The sequence below is a fragment of the Peromyscus californicus genome, unplaced genomic scaffold (assembly GCF_007827085.1).
Source record: "Peromyscus californicus insignis strain IS unplaced genomic scaffold, ASM782708v3 Scaffold_4__1_contigs__length_199733344, whole genome shotgun sequence".
NCBI lineage: Eukaryota > Metazoa > Chordata > Mammalia > Rodentia > Cricetidae > Peromyscus > Peromyscus californicus.
The window spans coordinates 20,432,517-20,452,739 of record NW_026294562.1 but is presented as its reverse complement, the minus strand read 5'-3'; the positions used below and the strand labels follow the sequence as shown (position 1 = coordinate 20,452,739).

The following is a 20,223-nucleotide window of genomic DNA, read 5'->3' as shown; positions in this document are numbered from 1 at the left end:
GTGTGTGTGTGTGTGTGTGTGTGTGTGTGTGTGTGTGTGTATGATAGTGTACAAATGGAGGTCAAAACTTGTGTTGTGGAGGTCAGCCAGGCAGTGTTGGGACACGCCTTTAATCCCAGCACTCGGGAGGCAGGGGCAGGCAGGTTTCTGTGAGTTTTAGGCTAGCCTGGTCTACAAAGTGAGTTCAAGGACAGTCAGGGATACACAACACAGTGAAGCCCTGTCTTGAAACAAAACAAAACAAAAACCTCAAACCAACCAACCAAACAAGCAAAAAACAAAAAACCCCAAATTTGTGGAAGTCATTTCTTTCTTTTCACTCTGTTGGTCCCCAGGGAACTCAAGATGGCCAGGTTTGGTGGGAAGTGTCCGCCCAGCCACACTGCTGGTATGGGTTTTTGTGGCAGGCAGAGTCTCACTAAATAGGCCAAGCTAGCCTTGAACTTGCTGTGATCCTTCTGCCTCTACCTCATCAGTGCTGGGATTACAGGTATGCACTGCCATGCCTGGCTCTGCCTGTGTTATACTCCAAATTCCATCAGTGTAATCTGGGAAAGCAGTTTAATGTGAATGGGATTAGAAGTGCCGGGAAAGGGTTGTGTACTACCATCTTTGAGTATTGCTGGGAAAGGGTTGTGTACCACCATCTTTGAGTATTGTTATTGTGGGTTAACACGTGGCCCAGCAGCAGAGTATCAGTATCAGGCCTGGTACTGATAAAGCCAAACAAAGGTGAAGCCTTGTCCCAAAGCTGGGCAAACATTGCAGGTTGAAGACAGGAATTATTTTGTATATTGATGGATAGATTTAATTTTTTTAATGCTTTCTGATTGGTATTTTTTTTTTAAGATTTATTTATTTATTATATATACAGAAGAGGGTGCCAGATCTCATTACAGATGGTTGTGAGCCACCATGTGGGTGCTGGGAATTGAACTCAGGACCTCTGGAAGAGCAGTCGGTGCTCTTAACCTCTGAGCCATCTCTCCAGCCCCTGATTGGTATTTTTTTAAAAGATTTATTTATTTATTATGTATACAGTGTTCTGCTTGCATGTATGTCTGCAAGCCAGAAGAGGGCACTAGAGCCCACCATAGATGGTTGTCACTGAGACTTGAACTCAGGACTTCTGAAAGAGCAGCCAGTGCTCTCAACCTCTGAGCCATCTCTCCAGCCCTGATTTAGTATTTTTGAGACAAGGTTGCTGTATGAAGTCTTGGATGGCCTGGAACTCCCTATGTAGATCGGCAGGTCACAGACCTACCTGCCTCTGCCTCCTGAATGCTAGGATTAAAGGCATGCACTACTGCGGCTCACTAAAGCCAGGGTCTGAGGCCAGGGGAGTCTGTAGGAAGCTTTCCTTCGTACACTTCTTGTAGTACCAGCTCAACGTCGGTCATCTTGAATGACAACACATTTTGAGGGCTGGATCATGAGCTTCATCTCCTAGGGAAGCACAGCTCCTTCACTTCGAAGCTCAGAGACGTTGAGCACCAGCCTGGCTCATTCCCTTCCTCCCACTCGGTGGCAGACGTTTTCTCCCCAGCCAGCGCAAAGCTGAACATTTGGTGAGGAGTGTGAGAGAGGGTTCCACAGGCAACGACATGTGGTGTCTTTACAGGGAGTCCCGGGGGCTGAATGGCAGCCACTTCTTGCACGTCTCAGACAACTTGCTTCGCCCGCTCCTTCTAAATCAGGCCCTCACTGAATGTTCAGTACTTGATAAGGCAACACTCGGTGGGAAAAACAAATGGAGAAAGCAGGCTGAAGGAGGCTCCATCGTCCTGCAGGGACAGTAGGTGGTAATAGGGCTGAAGCTCCTATTCATCGCTCTGAGATTTTCCAGCCCTCAGGCTCATTGTTTGAAAGCTGTTGGTCTCAGGAAGTTGACCTGGGCTGAAGGAATCAAACATGGCTCTAATAGAGCAGCTTTGATCCTTAGAGTCCGGAGTTTCAAGTCTGGCTGGAGTCCAGACTTTGGAATGAGGACAAAGGGCACAAGCATGATCGATCCTTCACGGTCATCCCCTAGAAGGGGAACGGCATTAGTCAGATTTGCCTGAGGATGACTTAAACAGGGGTGGGGTGGGAGGTGGTTTGGTTCAGTGTCAATCCACAGCCGACACAGCACATCATGGCCGCAAGGACTTACCTTATGGTGAGGAGACAGAGGCAGTGTGAAGAAGGGCCTTGGGACAGGGCACTTCTTTCCAGGGCACACTCCAAGTGACTCACTTATCCCAACTAAGTTCCACCTTCCATAGTCTTCTACTCTCCAACAGTCTATTCCAATTTTTTAAAATTTTATTTATTTATTTTTTTGAGACAGGATTTCTCTATGTAGCTTTGGCACCTTTCCTGGAACTCACTCTGTAGCCCAGGCTGGCCTTGAATTTTTTTTCTTTTATTCTTTAATTTTTTTTCTTTTTTATTCAAATTTTAAATCCATCTATGGATTAGTGCATTGAGGGAGGCAGAATTCCCCATATCCAATGACCTCTCCAAAATCCTACTTCCAACACTACTGTGTAGGGATCCTTTAGTTCAGGACCCTTTTGGGGAGAACACTTTCTATCCACACGACATCAGGAACCTGTTTGGCCCAATGCCTCCTTCAGGGTGGAAGGGAGGCAATGCTCTGTGCATCGACCAGAAGCTGTGCAAATGACCCCTTGGACACTCGTAGGAAGGGGCAGGAGGATTAAGGTCATATCATACCCCAGTTGTGACCAGTGGCCATCTATCTGCTTTGTTCTCAAAACTGTAACTATTTTTCTACTTCTGACCTGGGCTTTAGAGGGCAGGAGAGTCAGCTGTGACACTATGTGTGTGTGTGTGTGTGTGTGTGTGTGTGTGTGTGTGTGTGTGTATCTTGTGTTCATCAGAGATAAGATTTAAAAATAAAAAAGCACTGAAAAGAAAATACATGGATTTATTCTTGCTTTTTTTGTAGAGTTTAAGAAATCTTCCTGATTTGGGGCCCAGTGATTAAGAGCACTTCCTGCTCCTGCAGAAGACCCAGGTTCAGTTTCCAGAACTCACATGGTACCTTATAACCTTTATAACTCCAGTTTCAGTGTATCTTATGCCCTCTTCTAGACTTTGAGGATACTAGACATGCTTATGGTGTGTACAGACACACATAAGCAAAACATTCATGTCCATAAAAAAATAAAAGTAAAGGCTGGGTGGTGGTGGCGCACACCTTTAATCACAGCAGAGGCAGGTGGATCTCTGTGAGTTGGAGGCCAGCCTGGTGTACAGAGCTAGTTCCAGGACAGCCATGGATACACAGAGAAACCCTGTCTTGAAAAACCAACCAACAAAACAACAACAATAGAAGTCTCCTCCTCCTTCTCTTTCTCATCCTCCTCCCTCGTTTGATAGGTTTAAGCTTCTCAGATCTGAGATGCTGTCATGCATACTGATGGGTTACCATCTCTGCCTAAGGACTCTGCATTCTGGCTGCACAACCTTTAAAGGCCTTGGTCACCGGGACAAGAAAGGCCCCTAGCCCTCCCCTTCTCCAGATCTCTCTGGGCACCTGACTATTGCCTGAAACAGCAAGATCCAACATACATACCTCGCCACAGGACACCTCTGACTTGTTACTGATGAATCTGGCTTCTTGATCATCTCCTGTTCTTTTATTTTAAGACTTATTTTTTTAAGTGGTGTCTTAGTCATAGTCATTTTCTATTACTATGAGGAGACATCATGACCACGGGAACTCTTATTGAATAAAACATTTTTTTTTTTCCAAGACAGAGATTCTCTGTGTAGCCCTGGCTGTCCTGGAACTTGCTCTCAGACCATTCTGGCCTTGAACTCAGAGATCTGCCTGTAAAGAAAGCATTTAATTGGGGGTTTGCTCCCAGTTTCAGAGAGGTAGTCCATTATCATCATGGTACGAAGCAGACAGGCATGGACTAGAGCAGTAGACTTTTACATCCTAATCCTGGGGCAGCAGGCAGAGGACACTGGGCCTGGCGTGGGCTTTTTTTTTTTCTTTTTTCTTTTGAAGACAGGGTTTCTCTGTGTAGCCTTGGCTGTCCTGGAACTTGCTCTGTAGACCAGGCTGGCCTCTAACTCAGAGATCCACTTGCCTCTGTGTCCTAAATGCTGGGATTAAAGGCATGCACCACTACTGCCCAGCTGGCATGGGCTTTTGAAACCTCAAAGCCCACCCCCAGTGACATACCTCCTCCAACAAGGCCACACCTACTCATTCTTCTAATCCTTCTCAAAAGTGTAGTCTTGCTTCCTGATGACCAAGCATTCAAATATCTGAACCTTTGGGAGCCTTTTGTTTTTTGTTTTTCGAGACAGGGTTTCTCTGTGTAGTTTTGGAGCCTTTCCTGGATCTCGCTCTGTAGACCAGGCTGGCCTTGAACTCACAGAGATCCACCTGGCTCTGCCTAGTGCTGGGATTAAAGGCATGCACCATTGCTGCCCAGCTTGGGGGCCATTTTTATTCAAACCACTACATGTAGGTTTGGTAGGGCATACCTTTAGTCCTAGCACTCGGGAAGCAGAAGCAGGTAAATCTCTTAGTTCAAGGCCAGGATATTCTACATAGTAAGATCCAGGACAGCCAGGGCTATAGAGAGACCCCATTTCAAAATAAAACAAATGTAAAACCCCAAATGATAACAAAAAAAATAAAGACTGACACTCCTAGATACAGATGATGCAATACTATAATCCAAGCCTAAAGGTACCCGAGTCACCAGAGTCACAGGGGAAGGAGGTGCCATCCAGAGGCTGGATAAGCAGGTTTGCTAACACTTTCCCAAGACTGGTGGTACAGAAGCCTTTGGCCTAGTGCCCAAAGAATTCTAGCTGCCTGTACTGGACAAATCCATGTGTACTCCTATAATATCAGCACTCAGGAGGCTGAGGCAGGAGGATTGGGAGTTTTTTTTTTTGTTTTGTTTTGTTTTTTGGTTTTTCGAGACAGGGTTTCTCTGTGTAGTTTTGCGCCTTTCCTGGAACTCACTTGGTAGCCCAGGCTGGCCTCGAACTCACAGAGATCCGCCTGGCTCTGCCTCCCGAGTGCTGGGATTAAAGGCGTGTGCCACCACCGCCCGGCCAGGATTGGGAGTTTGAATCCAGCATGGGTTATACAGTAAGACCATTTCTCCAAAAAAAATAAATAAAAATAAGAAAAAGCAAAAGAAAACACCAGAGAGAGAGAGAGAGAGAGAGAGAGAGAGAGAGAACACTATTCTAGTTGTTTGCTTGCTTAGTGTTCATCCTGCTAGACAGGCATACCTTACTAGGCGTCCTGCTGGGAGGTAGGCTTGCTGGGTGCTCCCAGGTGTCCTCATTAAATTTTTTTTTTTTTGTCTTCTTGGTCACACTGTTAATAATATTCATGAGTACAATGTTGTTAACATTGATCTCCCTTAGGACTGATTGCTGGAGACATCCATCACATGGGTCATCTCACTTCTTTCTCCCAGCAGCGCTCTGTACAGGTGTACATGTGAATTATTGTCCTAGTTCCCAGATGGGGAAACTGATAAAGGGGGTGACACATTGTAAGTCCCAGGGCAAGTCAAATCAGAGACATATTTGAAATCAGGCTTCAAGGGCACCTTCCTCTTCCACTGCCTACTCACTGCAGAATAGAAGACCCTAATTAGGTAAGAGCACAGAAATCTTGAAGTTTGTGAGGCAGGAAAAGAATCTGGTAGGAGTCACTAAGGGGGCATGGATTAGGGCGAAGGCAAAGTAACAAAGGTCAAGAGTGAAAAGCAACATTAAGAATAGAGGCCTGGCCAGGCCGAGGTGGCATGTGCCTTTAATCCCAGCACCTGGGAGGCAGAGCCAGGCGGATCTCTATGAGTTTGAGGCCAGCCTGGTTTATAGAGCAAGATCCAGGACAGGCACCAAAACTACACGGAGAAACCCTGTCTTGAAAAACAAAAAAACAAAAACAAAAAAAAGAATGGAGGCCTAGGGGCTGCAGAGATGGCTCAGCAGTTAAGAGCACTGACTGCTTTTCTAGAGAGAGGACTCTGCGTTCAATTCTTAGCACCCACATGGCAACTCACAACTGTCTTAACTCCAAGATCTGACACCCTAACACAGACATACATGCAGGCAAAACACCAATGCACATAAAATAATAATAATAATAATAGTAATAATAATAATAATAATAATAATAATATTAGAATGGAGGCCTGGCATTAGATGAGGATGACTGCAGGAATAAGGGTCCTGAATGGTGAGGTGTGGAGTGGGAGGATCGGGGGTGAGAAATAAAGACAGATAGCTGGGACTGAGGTCTCACATAAACTGATGACTTACGTCAAGCAAGTTAATTAAGAAGTACAGCATCTTATATAGTGTTTGGAGGGAAGAAATGGACCAAGCAGAAAGCTGAATCAAGCAATGTTGGCAGGGGACACAGGATACCTCAGACACAGCTGCCTTAGGACTGATCACTACAGCCCGGGGGAGAAAGCAGGGCCCCCAGGAACCAACACTTTGGAGGCCCAGGCTCCAGCCCCACACTGGACCTTGCCAGTCTGCTCTTGGACAAGGTCACAGAACTAATGGTCCCTTTGTTCTTTCATCGGGCCCTCTGAGAAAGCCCTGGGTTGGTATGGCTCCCCACAGACTGCAACAAGGAAGAGGGAGAACTTCCTGAGAGACTTGTGGTAAGCTCCCTGTGGAGGCTGTGCCCACACTGCCCTTAGAGAGCAGTCCTAGCTGGGAAGCCCTGGGTTCTGTGAACTCCTGTGTGAAGATTTGCTCCAAAACTGAATTCCATCTTCTCCAGTAGCAGAGATGTGGTTGGTGCAAGTTAAGAGTGCCCTGAACAGTTTGTGTTTGGGTTCTGGTTTCTCATCTGTGTTTTTTAGGGGAAGAGACAGGTTCTCCTGTAGTCAAAGCTGTTCTTGAACTCCTGATTCTCTTGTCTAAGCCCCCGGGACCACTGTACCCAGGTCTATTATATTCTTTTTGTTTGTTTGTTTGTTTTTGGAGACAGGGTTTCACTATGTAGCCCTGGCTGTCCTGGAACTCACAGATTTCCCTGCCTCTGTCTCCATTCTGTTAGAATTAAAGGAGTGTGGTTTATGCTCATTTTTATTTATTATTATTATTATTATTATTTTAGTTTTTCAAGACTGGGTTTCTCTGTGTAGCTTTGCGCCTTTCCTGGAACTCACTCTGTAGCCCAGGCTGACCTCGAACTCACAGAGATCCGCCTGCCTCTGCCTCCCAAGTGCTGGGATTAAAGGCGTGTGCCACCACCGCCAGGCTATGTTCATTTTTAAAGAAGAGGTTGAGAGATTCTGCAGTTTGTCTGAGGGCTACAATAAAAAGTGGAAGAATGGGGTTGGCCCAGAGGTTGAGAGCACTGGCTGCTCTTCAGAGGTTCTGAGTTAAATTCCCAGCAACCACATGGTTTTTCACAACCATCTACAATGAGATCTGGTGCCCTCTTTTGGTGTGCAGGCATACATGCGGACAGAACACTGTATATATAACAAACAAATAAATCTTTTTTTTTTTTTTTTTGGTTTTTTTCGAGACAGGGTTTCTCTGTGTAGCTTTGCGCCTTTCCTGGAACTCGCTTTGGAGACCAGGCTGGCCTCGAACTCACAGAGATCCGCCTGGCTCTGCCTCCCGAGTGCTGGGATTAAAGGCGTGCGCCACCACCGCCCGGCAAAACAAATAAATCTTAAAAAAAAATAAAAAATGCACATATTTTGAAAAATGCACTAGGAAAAATGCACATATTAAGAAAAAAAGAAGTGGAAGGATAGCACATACCTTTAATCCCAATACTTGGGAGGCAGAGGCAGGCGAATCTCTGCGTTCTAGGCTAACCCGGTCTACAGAGCTTGTTCGGGGACAGCCACAGTTACACGGAGAAACTGTTGAAAACCAAACAGACAAACTGAACGGCTCTATTGAAGAGAAATAGCAATAACCCATGTCTATGCTTATAGAGCACTTTCAGGAAGAGAGGTACCACTTTTACCAATGAGGTTGAGGGGGGTTTTGCGACGTGTCCGCAGTACAAATAAAAAGGGGAAAAGTGACTGATGGAAATGCGCAGGGATGAGACTGTAGTCTAGCCGGGCCAAAGAGCTGTTGAAACGACAAACGATCACGCCTAAGGAGGAAGCACCGAGGGGCTGACACCCTGGGCCCTAAGCCTGCCGCCGGGATCCTCCGCCCTCCCTGCTTACGTGCGCTCCGTGACCGCCGGGGCGCACGCGGGGACCGCTATACACGACGCATGCGCATTGCCGCCCGGGCTCGCTCCTCGCCCCCCTTCACAGGCCGCAGAACTGGCTTGAGGCGCATGCGCACACCTAGCGGGCGGAGGTCTGTCGAGCGAGTGGAAAGATTTCAGGGAGAAAGTGCGCGGGAGCGGGGCGGGGGAGCGCGAGTGCGCAGGCGCGGTCGCGGGGCGGGCTGCGAGCGGAATCTCAGCGATCCTCAGTCCCTGCCGCATCCCCCTGCCTGTCGCCATGGCCGCCTACAAGCTAGTGCTGATCCGGCACGGCGAGAGCGCCTGGAACCTGGAGAACCGTTTCAGCGGCTGGTACGACGCCGACCTGAGCCCGGCGGGCCACGAGGAGGCGAAGCGCGGCGGACAGGCGTTGCGAGGTACGAGCCGGACGCGCGCGGGGTGGCGTGCGGGGCCCGCGCCGGCCTGGAGGCCGCCTGAGCCTCCGCGCCCCCTCGAGAGGCATGCACCTCGGACGGCCTCTCCAGTTGAGTTTGCATCTGGGGAGGTGAAGGCAAGGTGGGAAGCCCGCTTCTCAAGGTCACCCCGTTCGAGTGGAAAGGGTTGTGTCAAAAAGAGGGCGCAGACGCCGCTAGGCGAAAATCTCCCTTTCTAGTTCGAGCAGCCCCACCTGTGGCAGCCAGGAACCTTTAGGGTACCACGAGGGCCTGGGTGGCTGGCGGAGGATGCCCCGTGACATCAGTTGCTGTACCCAAGTTTACCTAAGAGGCGCCTGCGAATCAAGGCAAAGCAGCAGGCCACAGGCTCGGCCTGGGCAGCAGGGGGAGTTAGGTGGGGATGCCTGATGGCGTCAGAGACACCTGGAAACCCGCGCTTCTCAGAGCAGTGTAGCTCAGTAGCATACCACCAATACTGTGACCAGAACGAATCCAGAGATGTGAGTGGGCGATTTCAGTTGATGTTCTCTACAGCCCCAAAGCAGGCATATTTTATTCCCCTCCTTTTTATCTCTGCCCCCGGTTATAGTTTAGAAAGTGGCTGGGAAGACTCATCCAAGGTCATACCTACTTAGCTCTAATCCAGTGTCCTTGCCCCATTTCTGGGTGGAGTAACAAGTAAGTGAGGAACTGGCGGGCTGGTAGCCAAGGACAGAGTCTGGGCAAAGGGTGGAAGCGTCTAGGAGATAAAGATTGCCTTTGCCTATCCAGGCTTGGTGTCCTGTACCACCACCTACTGTTCTCTGTGATTTTGGAAGGCTAATAAAGAAGCAAATCCTGCTGCCTGAAACCAGGAGAATCCCTGGAGTGAAGAGGTGCTTCCTTTGGTGGTTAGGGCCGATCCTGCCCTGCATCTAACTTGGACATAGCAGCAGCCATGTAAAAAGTTGCTGATGCTTGGTTGAAAGGATCTTTGTATTTGTGTCCTGGTTGTCCTATCTAGTTTTTACAGCCTTTTCAAAAGAAGATTGGCTTTGGACGTGAAGTCCTGATGCAAGGAAATGAGAATGCTTTGAGAGGGGATACATTATGTCGGAGAGGCTAGAAAAAGGAAGGTGCTGGGGAAGGAAGCCATTTTTAATCTTTAGCTCTGTGGCATGAAGTGCTGTATAGGTCTGTGGTAGTTGGCTGATGCCTAGCTCAGGACAAAGTTAAGTGCCTCTGTTCTCTGCTAAGATGATCATACATTGAACTTGTACTCCCTGGGAAATAGACCCCATTTTAAGTTTTTTTTTTTTTTCCTTTAAAGATTTATTTATTATGTATACAGTATTCTGCCTGGCCAGAAGAGGGCACCAGATCTTACAGATGGTTGTTAGCCACCATGTGGTTGCTGGGAATTGAACTCAGGACCTCTGGAAGAGCAGCCAGTGGTCTTTATTATTTTTTTTCCAGCCAGTGGTCTAAACCTCTGAGCCATCTCTCCTGCTGCCCACCCCCTCATCCCCATTTCAGTCTTCAATATTGGTAGCATTAAGTTTTAGAAAGTCAGGTAAGACTGCACATGGTGCTGCATACCTGTAATCTTTTCAGCACTCAGGGAGCTGAGAAGGGAGGATCTAGAGCATGGGCCAATTTCAACTACAGTAAGCCTGGCTCAAAGAGAAAAGCCAGATGGTGGTGGTGGCGCACACCTTTAATACCGGGCACTCGGGAGGCAGAGGCAGGTGGATCTTTGTGACTTTGAGGCCAGCCTGGGCTACAGAGCAAGTTCCAGGACAGCCAAGGCTACACAGAGAAACTCTGTCTCAAAAAACCAAGAGAGAGAGAGAGAGAGAGAGAGAGAAGAAAAGCCAATGTAACATTTTAGTATCTTTCTAAAGGTATCACAGACGATTACAGAACGGAAGACTAAAAGCAGAAACGACTGTGGGTAATAAAGTAACACAAAAGACACAGTTCTTGAATCTGATTCGGGAGGAAGCTAGTGAGACTTTGTCCTTGCAGCTTTAGGCTGAGGAAGGAAGGGGTCCACGGGGGAGAATGGTGCCCACACTTCCGTGACCGTTGTACCTCCAGCTATCCTTTAAATGGCAAGCTGAAGGAAGTGTCTGTGTGCTTCTGATCCTGTAGCATTCTTGTCAGAGTCCTAAGCACGGACCATTTTGGCCTTGGGGACTATTTGCATCCACAGTGTGAGGCCCTCCCTGCAAGAGGAAATGATTGCGTGAAACAGGCTGTAGCTTTTCATCATGGAAGCTGAGGCTCGTTCTGTGGGTAGCTCAGTGACTCAGCCTTTTGTTGGGGAGACCTTCCTCTTTTGGCTAAGGAGGTGGTAAAGGGTGTGATGGTAGTGAGTTTTCAGGGCCTCGTCCATAGGCTGAGGGGTGAGATCTGTCTTTTGTGGGTGATGGTGGCTTCCTGGTGACTAATCTTCCTCCTCCCAATAGCTGCTCTCAGTGCTCTCATTGTCAGTTGAATGACTAGCAGGAAAATTGACTTCACATTTTGTTTATAACTGTTGTTAATCTCATTATGAAGCAATGCCCAGAAAAGTTTGTGGTTGATTTTGAAGAGGGCCTTGTGTGCTAGAGAAAACAAGAGTGTTTCTTGAGAGGGACAGCTCCTTAATTCACAATTTTAAAGATAAGTCAAGCTAGTCTTGAATTCAAGATCACCCTGGCTCCATCTACTGAGTGCATGTGCCACCAGCCCAGGCTCTATCTTTTATTTTCCTAATCTGGTAAAAAAGGGTTGAGAGGATTGTAATCTTGTAGGATTTTAGTGAGGACTAAATCACAGTTTGGTAGAGGACCAGGGTGAATCCTCTAGAAAGGCTAGCTAGGACTTAAGGACCAATGATGAGCTCTCTAGAAAGGCCAGGCAGGACTTAGGAAGAGTTCAAGTGTTCATATTAATTTCTATTTCATTTTTTTTTTTGGTTTTCCAAGACAGGTTTCTGTGTGTGTAGCCCTGGTTGTCCTGGAACTCCCTCTGTAGACCAGGCTGGCCTTAAACTCACAGAGATCCTTCTGCCTCTGCCTCCCAAGTGCTTGGATTAAAGGCATGCACTACCACTGACTGGCTCCTTTAATTTTTTTTAAACCCATTCATGTGTGTGTGTGTGTGTGTGTGTGTGTGTGTGTGTGTGTGTGTGTGTGTGTGCGCGCGCGCGTGTGTACGTGTGTATGTGTGTGTACACGTGAGCATGCCCATCCCACAGAGTGCATGTGTGGAGGTCAGGGCAACTTGTGGTCAGCACTCTCCTTCCACTATGTGGGTTCTGGGGATTGAACTTGGATGACCAAGCCTATGATCCTTTTTTCTCTCAACTGAAACATTAAAAATATGTTTAGGTAACATTCTAGGTGTTAGAATAAGCTGCACAGTCCTCAGGCTAACAATATAGTTAGGAATTAGTGAGCCAATAAAAGGTGTACTTTTTTGTTGTTGTTGTTGTTTGCTTCCTGGAACTAGCTCTGTAGACCAGGCTGGCCTTGAACTCCGCCTGCCTCTGCCTCCCAAACGCTGGGATAATAAGTCAACCAATTTTGCCCTCAAAGGCTGTAAGAATAATCAGTTTGCCAAATAGTTTTTCTTTTCTTTCTTTTTTTTAGACAGGATGTCACTACCCCTGGCTGGTCTGGAACTAAGTAGACTAGGCTGGCCTTCAACTGATAACCTGCCAACCTGCCTTTGCCTCTTTCATGCTGGGATTAATGGTGTGCACCACCACACCTTGCCCCAAGTTGTTTTCATTTGACTACCTGTATAAGAGATTTGTGTATATAACAGTTGTGGTTCAGGTTAGGCTGTGTTAGCTTCTCACTTGGCACTTTTTTTTTTTTTTTGAGTCAGGGACTCTGTAGCCTGGGCTGTCTTGGAACTTGGCTATGTTGGCCAGATTAGCCTTGAACTCACAAAGATCCACCTGTCCCGCCTCCCTAGTACTGGGGTTAAAGGCATGTGCCACCATACCTTGCTCATCTGGCACTTCCTGATTTCTAGATGCTGGCTATGAATTTGACATCTGCTTCACCTCCGTGCAGAAGAGAGCCATCCGGACCCTCTGGACAGTCCTGGATGCCATTGACCAGATGTGGCTGCCAGTAGTCAGGACTTGGCGCCTCAATGAGCGACACTATGGGGGTCTGACTGGTCTCAATAAAGCAGAAACTGCTGCTAAGCATGGTGAGGCACAGGTAAAGATCTGGAGGCGATCTTATGATGTCCCACCACCTCCGATGGAGCCTGATCATCCCTTCTACAGCAACATCAGCAAGGTATGGTCAAATCTAGCTGTGGCCACTCAGTCAGCACTAGGGATTAGAGCATGGGCCTCACTCATTTTTATTTTTCAAATTTATGTATAGGGGTATTTTACTTGAATGTTTTTATGTGCACCCCATGTGTGCCTGGTGCCTTTGGAGGTCAGAAGACAACATCAGTTCCTTGAACTCTGGTGTTAGAGGTGATTGTGAGCCTCCATATGAGTGCTGAGAACCAAACCTGAGTCCTCTAGAAGAACAACAAGTGCTCTTAACTCCAGCCCCTGGGCCTCTTTTGTGTGTCTATATAATGTCATTAACCTTATAATTTATGATAAAATAATTAACATAACTTCCCTTTGCTAAGTAATGGCCCTCACTTGTTACAAGATTTAGTTGTAAGTTAACGGTACATATCTGAGAGGAATGCCTCATGTTCACATCTTTATTTAAAAAAAATCAACTGCGAACTAACTTGAATTGGGGAACCTTGTTTGATTTTGTAAACCTCCCCCCCTTTTTTTTTTTTTTTTTTTTTTTTTTTGGTTTTTCGAGACAGGGTTTCTCTGTGTAGCTTTGCGCCTTTCCTGGGACTCACGTGGTAGCCCAGGCTGGCCTCGAACTCACAGAGATCCGCCTGGCTCTGCCTCCCGAGTGCTGGGATTAAAGGCGTGCGCCACCACCGCCCGGCAACCTCCCCCCTTTTAAGTTACATGTTTTGGATTAGGGAATGGGGGTGCAAGATGATGACAGGATCCTCTTTTTTCTTTTTTCCCAGTTCTTAGATATATTCTGGACTCTTGAAATTTTCACTAGTCACTTTATCCCTTAAGAGCTGAGATAGGTAGAATTGATAAACGTGAAAGCTCTTTATATATGCAACTTGGAATAACTGGTGGCCTTGAAATAAGTTTTTGTGGCTTAGGATCGCAGGTACGCAGACCTTACTGAGGACCAGCTGCCTTCCTGTGAGAGCCTGAAGGACACTATTGCCAGGGCACTGCCCTTCTGGAATGAAGAAATTGTCCCCCAGATCAAGGAGGGGAAAAGAGTCCTGATTGCTGCCCATGGCAACAGCCTTCGTGGCATCGTCAAGCATCTGGAGGGTATGTGCATTTTCTTAGGAGTCCTTAAAGATAACTTTGTAGAAAGGAGACCTCTGGAAAAGATCTGACAGTGCAGATGGACTTATGGGAAAACTTGTTTCTTTTCTCAAAATTTGGTTTGCTAGCTGGGTGTGGCTTATACACCAGTCTTAGTACCAGGGAGGCTGAAGCAAGACAATCACTTTGAGTTCTAGGCCAGCTGGGGCTATATAGTGAAACCCTGATTCCAAGTCAATAGAAAGTGTGGTTGCAGAGCACTGATGGTGGGCCGCTGACACTCTGCTATACACACAGGGTGAAACCAACTGTCATGCTAAGTGATTTGATATGTATTAAAGCTGTAGATGCCCACCTGCTCTAGGAGTGACAGTTGAAACTGTAGTCAAAACTTGACTCAGTATAAATCCCAATTGTTCCTCCCTGGGGACCTAGAGGCCCAGAAGGACTAATTTTTTTGACAGATGGATAGACTATAGGATGTCTGAGAAGCATACAGTCCTGCTCTACTGTGGGTTTCTACATCCATAGAGATACCTGTGGTGTAACTTTCTGCAGTTTGTTGGTGGTCCATCTTAGAATCTTTGTGTACCTTCTCATTCTTTCTCATGATCTTTAGAGTTGTAACTGGGGCTGTTCCTTGGGGGAAATGGATCACACTATTACACTAGATCAGAAATGATGTTTAGTTTGTTCCCATGTAACTGCTTTGCCACTAGTAGATGGTGTGTGTGTGTGCATGCGTGCGTGCATGCATGCAGACTCTTGTCTATGGCTGAACATGGATGGTGGCTCTTTTAGGTCTCTCAGAAGAGGCCATCATGGAGCTGAACCTGCCAACTGGCATCCCCATTGTCTATGAATTGGACAAGAACTTGAAGCCTGTCAAACCCATGCAGTTCCTGGGAGATGAAGAGACCGTGCGGAAAGCCATGGAAGCTGTGGCCGCTCAGGGCAAGGTCAAGAAGTGAAGGCAAGCAGGCCGACTCCTACCCCAGTACCCTCCTCCCTGCCTGTTGATGCCTCCGGCACCCTTCCCCAACACCTGTCACGCTGACTACATCTGTAGGATCTTAAGTTTAGGTTGTAGCTGCAGATGAGAACCTGCAGCTCCCATTTTCATTTTAGTATTTTATCCCCTGCACCCACTCCCTTCATAGAATCTAGTCAGAATAACACCTCTGGGGTGCAGGTTCCTGGTCCACATCCAGGAACAGCTCCCCTTACCAGGAGAGTTGAGAGGTAGTAATTAGTTTTTCTTAGTCCTTTGTTTACTAAGGGTCTGCTTTAGGAAGAGGTCTGGGAGGAACCATGCTGTAGTATGACCAGTGAGAAGCTGCAGCCCAGTTTGTCCCTGGAGCCTGTCCTGCACCCTTGTTAGGTAACGGGGGCTGTAGTCATTCCAGTGGAGGGTGAAAGTGCATGGTGCATGGTGACTTAAAAGACAGTACCTTCCTCTCTGACTAAAGGAGCTGCTGGCCCCAGAAGGTTGGGATCAATCCTGTCAAGTCTACGTGTTACATTCACTTTTACAAAAAAAAAAAAAAAGGTACATATATATTTATCAGCACACAAAAGCCCCTCTGAGGTTTTTAGTGGTGATTGAAATAGTCCCATGTGGTCACCAGAAAATAAGCCATTCCTCATAGCAAATGGGATAAATTCCTTGTCCTCAAGGGGCAGGAGTGCCTCTTGCTGTGTTTTAGGAGTCCTCTGCCTTGTCTTGTAGAGGTGAAGTGCCCCTTGATCATGTCCAGGTTTTTGTCTTTTCACTGTCTGAATCATGTTCTAGCTGCTTGACCCTATCATGTGGGTTCAGAACTCGTTTGGGCATAAATACTAAATCTTTCCAGATCAGTATAATAAAAGAGTGATGTGCAATATTTTCCTGTCTGATGTGTTATGCCTGTCACCCGGGGAAGCCTCAGCATGCAGTTTGAAGTGTACACTAAGACAGTGGGGGGCTTGGCTTAGCCAATAGCACTGGCTACTCTCTCAGAGTATCCAATACTCTCTTCTGGCCTTGGACACAATGCACAAACATACACCCAGGGAAAACACCCATGTGCATTAAAACATCTTTTAACCAGCCTTAAATATAGTACTATGTATGAGCTGTAACTAAAACTCCAGCCTTTTAAATTGGGAAAGAAAACCAGTAACGGCTGGATCTCCAATATGGCTCCTCAGTATAGAGCACTACAGAGTCACCTGTGTGGGGTTCAAGAATGAAGGACTGGAGAGATGGTTAAGAGCACCTGTTCCTGCATAGGATCTGGATTCAATTCCTAGCATTCTCATGGTGCACATACACACATACAGGTGAAACATTCACACACACACACACACACACACACACACACACACACACCCCATTAGAGGGGCTCGCAAGGTGGCTCCGTCAGCAGGTGAAGCACCTGCCATCTAAGCCTAATGACCCAAGTCCAGTACTTCAAACCCATGTAAAGATGGAAGGCAAGAACTGACTCCACAAAGTTGTTGCACGACCTCTACATGTATGGTGTGCCACATGCACATCCACAAACAGCACTCCTAGAGAAAGCCAAAGTGGTTTGAATGAAAGTGGCCTCATAGGCTCATGTTTGAATACTTAGTGCCTAGTTGGTGGAATTGTCTGGGGAAGGTTACATGTGGCCTTGGAGGAGATATGTCACTGGGGTATACCCTTTAATCCTAGCATTAGGGAGGCAGGCCCATCTCTTGAGTTGGAGGTCAGCCTGGACCTCAAAAAGCAGGAGATAATGGCTGCAGGCAAACCACACTGCTTAGGTGAACATAAGGGCTTTCTAGTCTGTCCTTGCAATGTTGAGGGTCAAACAGCTCAGACAGCAGGCAGGTGCTCTATCTGAGTCCTCACTGTCTTCCATTTCTGCTTTTTATCCACACTTGGTGCTAAAAGATGGAACCCACAAAGGCTGAACCATTAGCTACATCCCTAGGCCTGCTTTTTCTTTGTGATGGCTTTTTTCTTTTTTCAGACAGGGTTTCTCTAGGTAGCACTGGCTGTCTCAAACTCAGATCTGCCTGCCTCTGCTTCCCAAGTGTTGGGATTAATGGTTTATACCACCACCAACCAACCTGAACTGATTATTCTAATCTTTGGTTCATACATCTGTAAGATGTGGTAGTAACTGCTTTTCCAGGGTCACTAAGTTCAGAAATAAAGGGAAATGTAGAACTGTTGCCAAGACATTCATTTAGCACATTTCTAGGTGGTGTTAGAAAAAATCTAATCAAAACCAGAGATACGGTTTTTTTTGTTTACTTACCTATGTATTTATTTTTTAAGAGGCAGGACTTTGCCTTGGCCTCCCATGTAGCAAAGCACTGCACATTTTGAACCAACATTTAATTCAAGGTGTCAATTCTGTGAAAGAATCAGGCATGCATGCATAAAGACAAACTAATTTTTTTTTTCCCTGAAAAACTCAAGTTTTATCTAGTATGAAGCCTGATAATTTGTAGATACACGCTTCAGATATATAACGAATACCTACCATATTAGCATGCACTGAGCAATTTTTTATGTACTCCTTCAATATAACCCTGAGAGTCTAATGAAGAAACAGAAGTAGAAACACTGATGGGTGTCAGTGTCAACAGGCAACTGTTTGACGGCTTTGAGACAGGTTCTCCTGTCACCCAGGCTGGCACTCAATTATGTTAGCTGAGAACAACCTTAAACTCCTGCTCCTTTTTTTCTTTTTCCTTACTTTTTTGAGACAAAGTCTTGTATAGCCCAGACTGACCTAGAATTCCTTTAAAAAAATATGATGTGTATGGATGTTTTGCCTCAGGTACATACATGTACCATATGCATGTCTGGTGCCCACAGCAGTCAGAAGAGGACTTTGGAGTAACAGATGGTTGTGAGCCACCACGTGGGTGCTGGGAACTGAACACAGGTCCTCTGCAAGAGCAGGAAGTGCTCTTAAGTGCTGAGCCATCTCTCCAGCCCCATTTGTTTTTTGACAGTCTCATGATGTAGACCAAGCTGGCTTCCAACTCTTAAGATCTGCCTGCCTCTGCCTCTTGAGTACTGAGATTAAAGCCTTGTAGCACCATGCCTGGTCATATTTTCTCTTTTTCTTCTTTACCACTGAACCTCCAGCCCAATATATTAAAAATTTGCAAGTGTCACCAATGTGGGAAAGTAGGTCAAAGGTACAAAAGATCTTTCTATTTCCAATTCTGGGCTTGAATCCTAGGACTCCGAATGTGTTGGGTCAAGCCCAGCAGCAAAACATGTGCTAAGATGTGTGAGGCCCTGAGTTTGATTCCCATACAGCAAACAAACCAACAAACTGCATGTGATCCTGTCCTGGCTAGTTTTATGCCAACCTGACACAAGCTAGTTATCTGAAAGGGAACTCAATTGAGAAAGCCTATATAAGACATAGCCGTAAGGCATTTTTTAAGTTAATGATTGATGGAGGAGGGACCAGACCGCTGTGGGGTCATCCCTGGACTGGTGGTCCTGGGTTCTATAGGAAAGCAGGCCAGTAAGCAGCTACCCTCCATGGCCTCTGCGTCAGCTCCTTCCTCCAGGATCCTGCCCTGCCTGAGTTCCTGTCTTGCCTTCCTTCAGTGATGAACAGTGCTGTGGAAGTGAAAGCTGAATAAACTCTTTCCTCCCAAACTTGTTTTTTTGGTCATGGTACTTTGTCACAGCAATAGAAACCCTAAGACAGGCCCTACTGTTTTGTTAATTCACTAAAAAAATAGTATTTTTGAGATGATTTTGCTGTTTGTAGCCTAGACTGGCCTTAGCCTGTGTTTTTCCTGCCTAAGTCTCCTGAATGTTAGAATTGCAAGTGTGCTACACTGGGCAAAATAACAATTTCAATTAAGTCAACAAAAATGGGCTTGTCAGATGGCTCAGCAGGCAAAGGTGCTTAAGGCAAAACCTGACAACCCAAGTTGGACGACTGGGACCCACAGGTAGAAGCAGAGAACCGACCGCTACCAAACTGACCTCTGACTTCCACATATACAAAATAGAAAAGTGTTAATTTTTAAAAAATGGCCTGGTGGGGGTGCTGGAGAGATGGCTCTGTGGTTAAGAGCACTGGCTGCTCTTCCACAGGACCCAGGTTCAATCCCAGCACCTGCAATGGCAGCTCACAGCTGTCTGTAACTCTAGGATCTGAAACTCTACAGGCATACATGCAGGCAAAACAACAATGTACATAAAAATAAAATAAAAACCACACAAAAAATGACCTGGCAATGGTCCCAGCACCCAGGAGGCAGAGGCAGGCTGGTCTACAGGTCTTCCAGGACAGCCAAGTTTACACAGGGAAACTCTGGTATCGAAAAACAAACGACAGAACAAGGAGGGAAACAAAGCGGACTGGAGACTGGCTGGGTGTGGAAAGGGACTTGCCACCCAGCCTGCCTTGAGTTTGATCCCTGGAGCCCATGTAAACAGCTGGAAGCAGCTGCATGCATCTGTGATGCCGGCAGTCCTACAGTGAGATGGAAGTGGAGACAGCTGCCTGGAAGCTAGCTAGCCTAGAACACACATGGAGCAGAAACCAGGTGGGGGCCAGTGAGATGGCCTGAGCTTCATCTTGAACCCACAGAAAGGTGGGAGGAGAGAACTGACCCTACAAGGTGTCCTTGACCTCCATACACTCGCTGTGTCATATGTGCTATGGCACATACTTGTGCACATATAATGTAATTAGAAAAAAAAAAAGTTAAAACCCATCTAATCGAATCAAAACTAAGGTTAGGTAAGACAACTGATTCCCAAAAGCTGTCCTCTGACCTCCACACATGTGCCTACACTCATACACATAGCACAGACTCACACACTAATAAAACAAAACAAAACATACTAATCAGCTGAAAGTTGACAACTAGACATTACAAAACCAGGTGAGCCTCAATCCAGAGCTCACCTCCACCACTGACAAAACACTGAGCTTACAGGTTCCTGAACATGTCAACAAGGGCCATCCATGTGCAATCTCTTCACACTTAATTCATAGCTATTATTTCCTCCTCCAAACTTAGGCCTTGATTTCTGGTTCTGCCTTTGCCAGGGTGCTCTCTGTATGGAGGACCTTCACACTTACCCAGTGTCTTCACAATTGCTTTTGGTCTTGTTCCCGAACCTCCTTTGACCCTCTCACAAGGTAGCAATGTCTCTACGGTCAATTCAGAGTTAA

At 46.6% G+C, this 20,223-nt stretch overlaps 1 protein-coding gene and 1 long non-coding RNA gene across 2 annotated transcripts; one reads left to right on the top strand and one right to left on the bottom strand.

Moving 5' to 3' along the window:
* Positions 1-989: 989 nt before the first annotated feature.
* On the bottom strand, positions 990-8,202 carry LOC128125321 (uncharacterized). Its single transcript, XR_008223134.1, has 3 exons — positions 7,792-8,202; positions 5,275-5,472; positions 990-2,028 (listed from the first exon to the last, which is right to left on the bottom strand). It is a non-coding gene; the product is annotated as an uncharacterized LOC128125321 (long non-coding RNA).
* A 216-nt stretch (positions 8,203-8,418) lies between these two features.
* Pgam1 (phosphoglycerate mutase 1) lies at positions 8,419-15,909 on the top strand. Its single transcript, XM_052762606.1, has 4 exons — positions 8,419-8,637; positions 12,664-12,938; positions 13,849-14,029; positions 14,828-15,909. The coding sequence occupies exons 1-4, from the start codon at positions 8,499-8,501 to the stop codon at positions 14,995-14,997; spliced, it is 765 nt and encodes a 254-aa protein (XP_052618566.1). The 5' UTR covers positions 8,419-8,498; the 3' UTR covers positions 14,998-15,909.
* Positions 15,910-20,223: the final 4,314 nt, after the last annotated feature.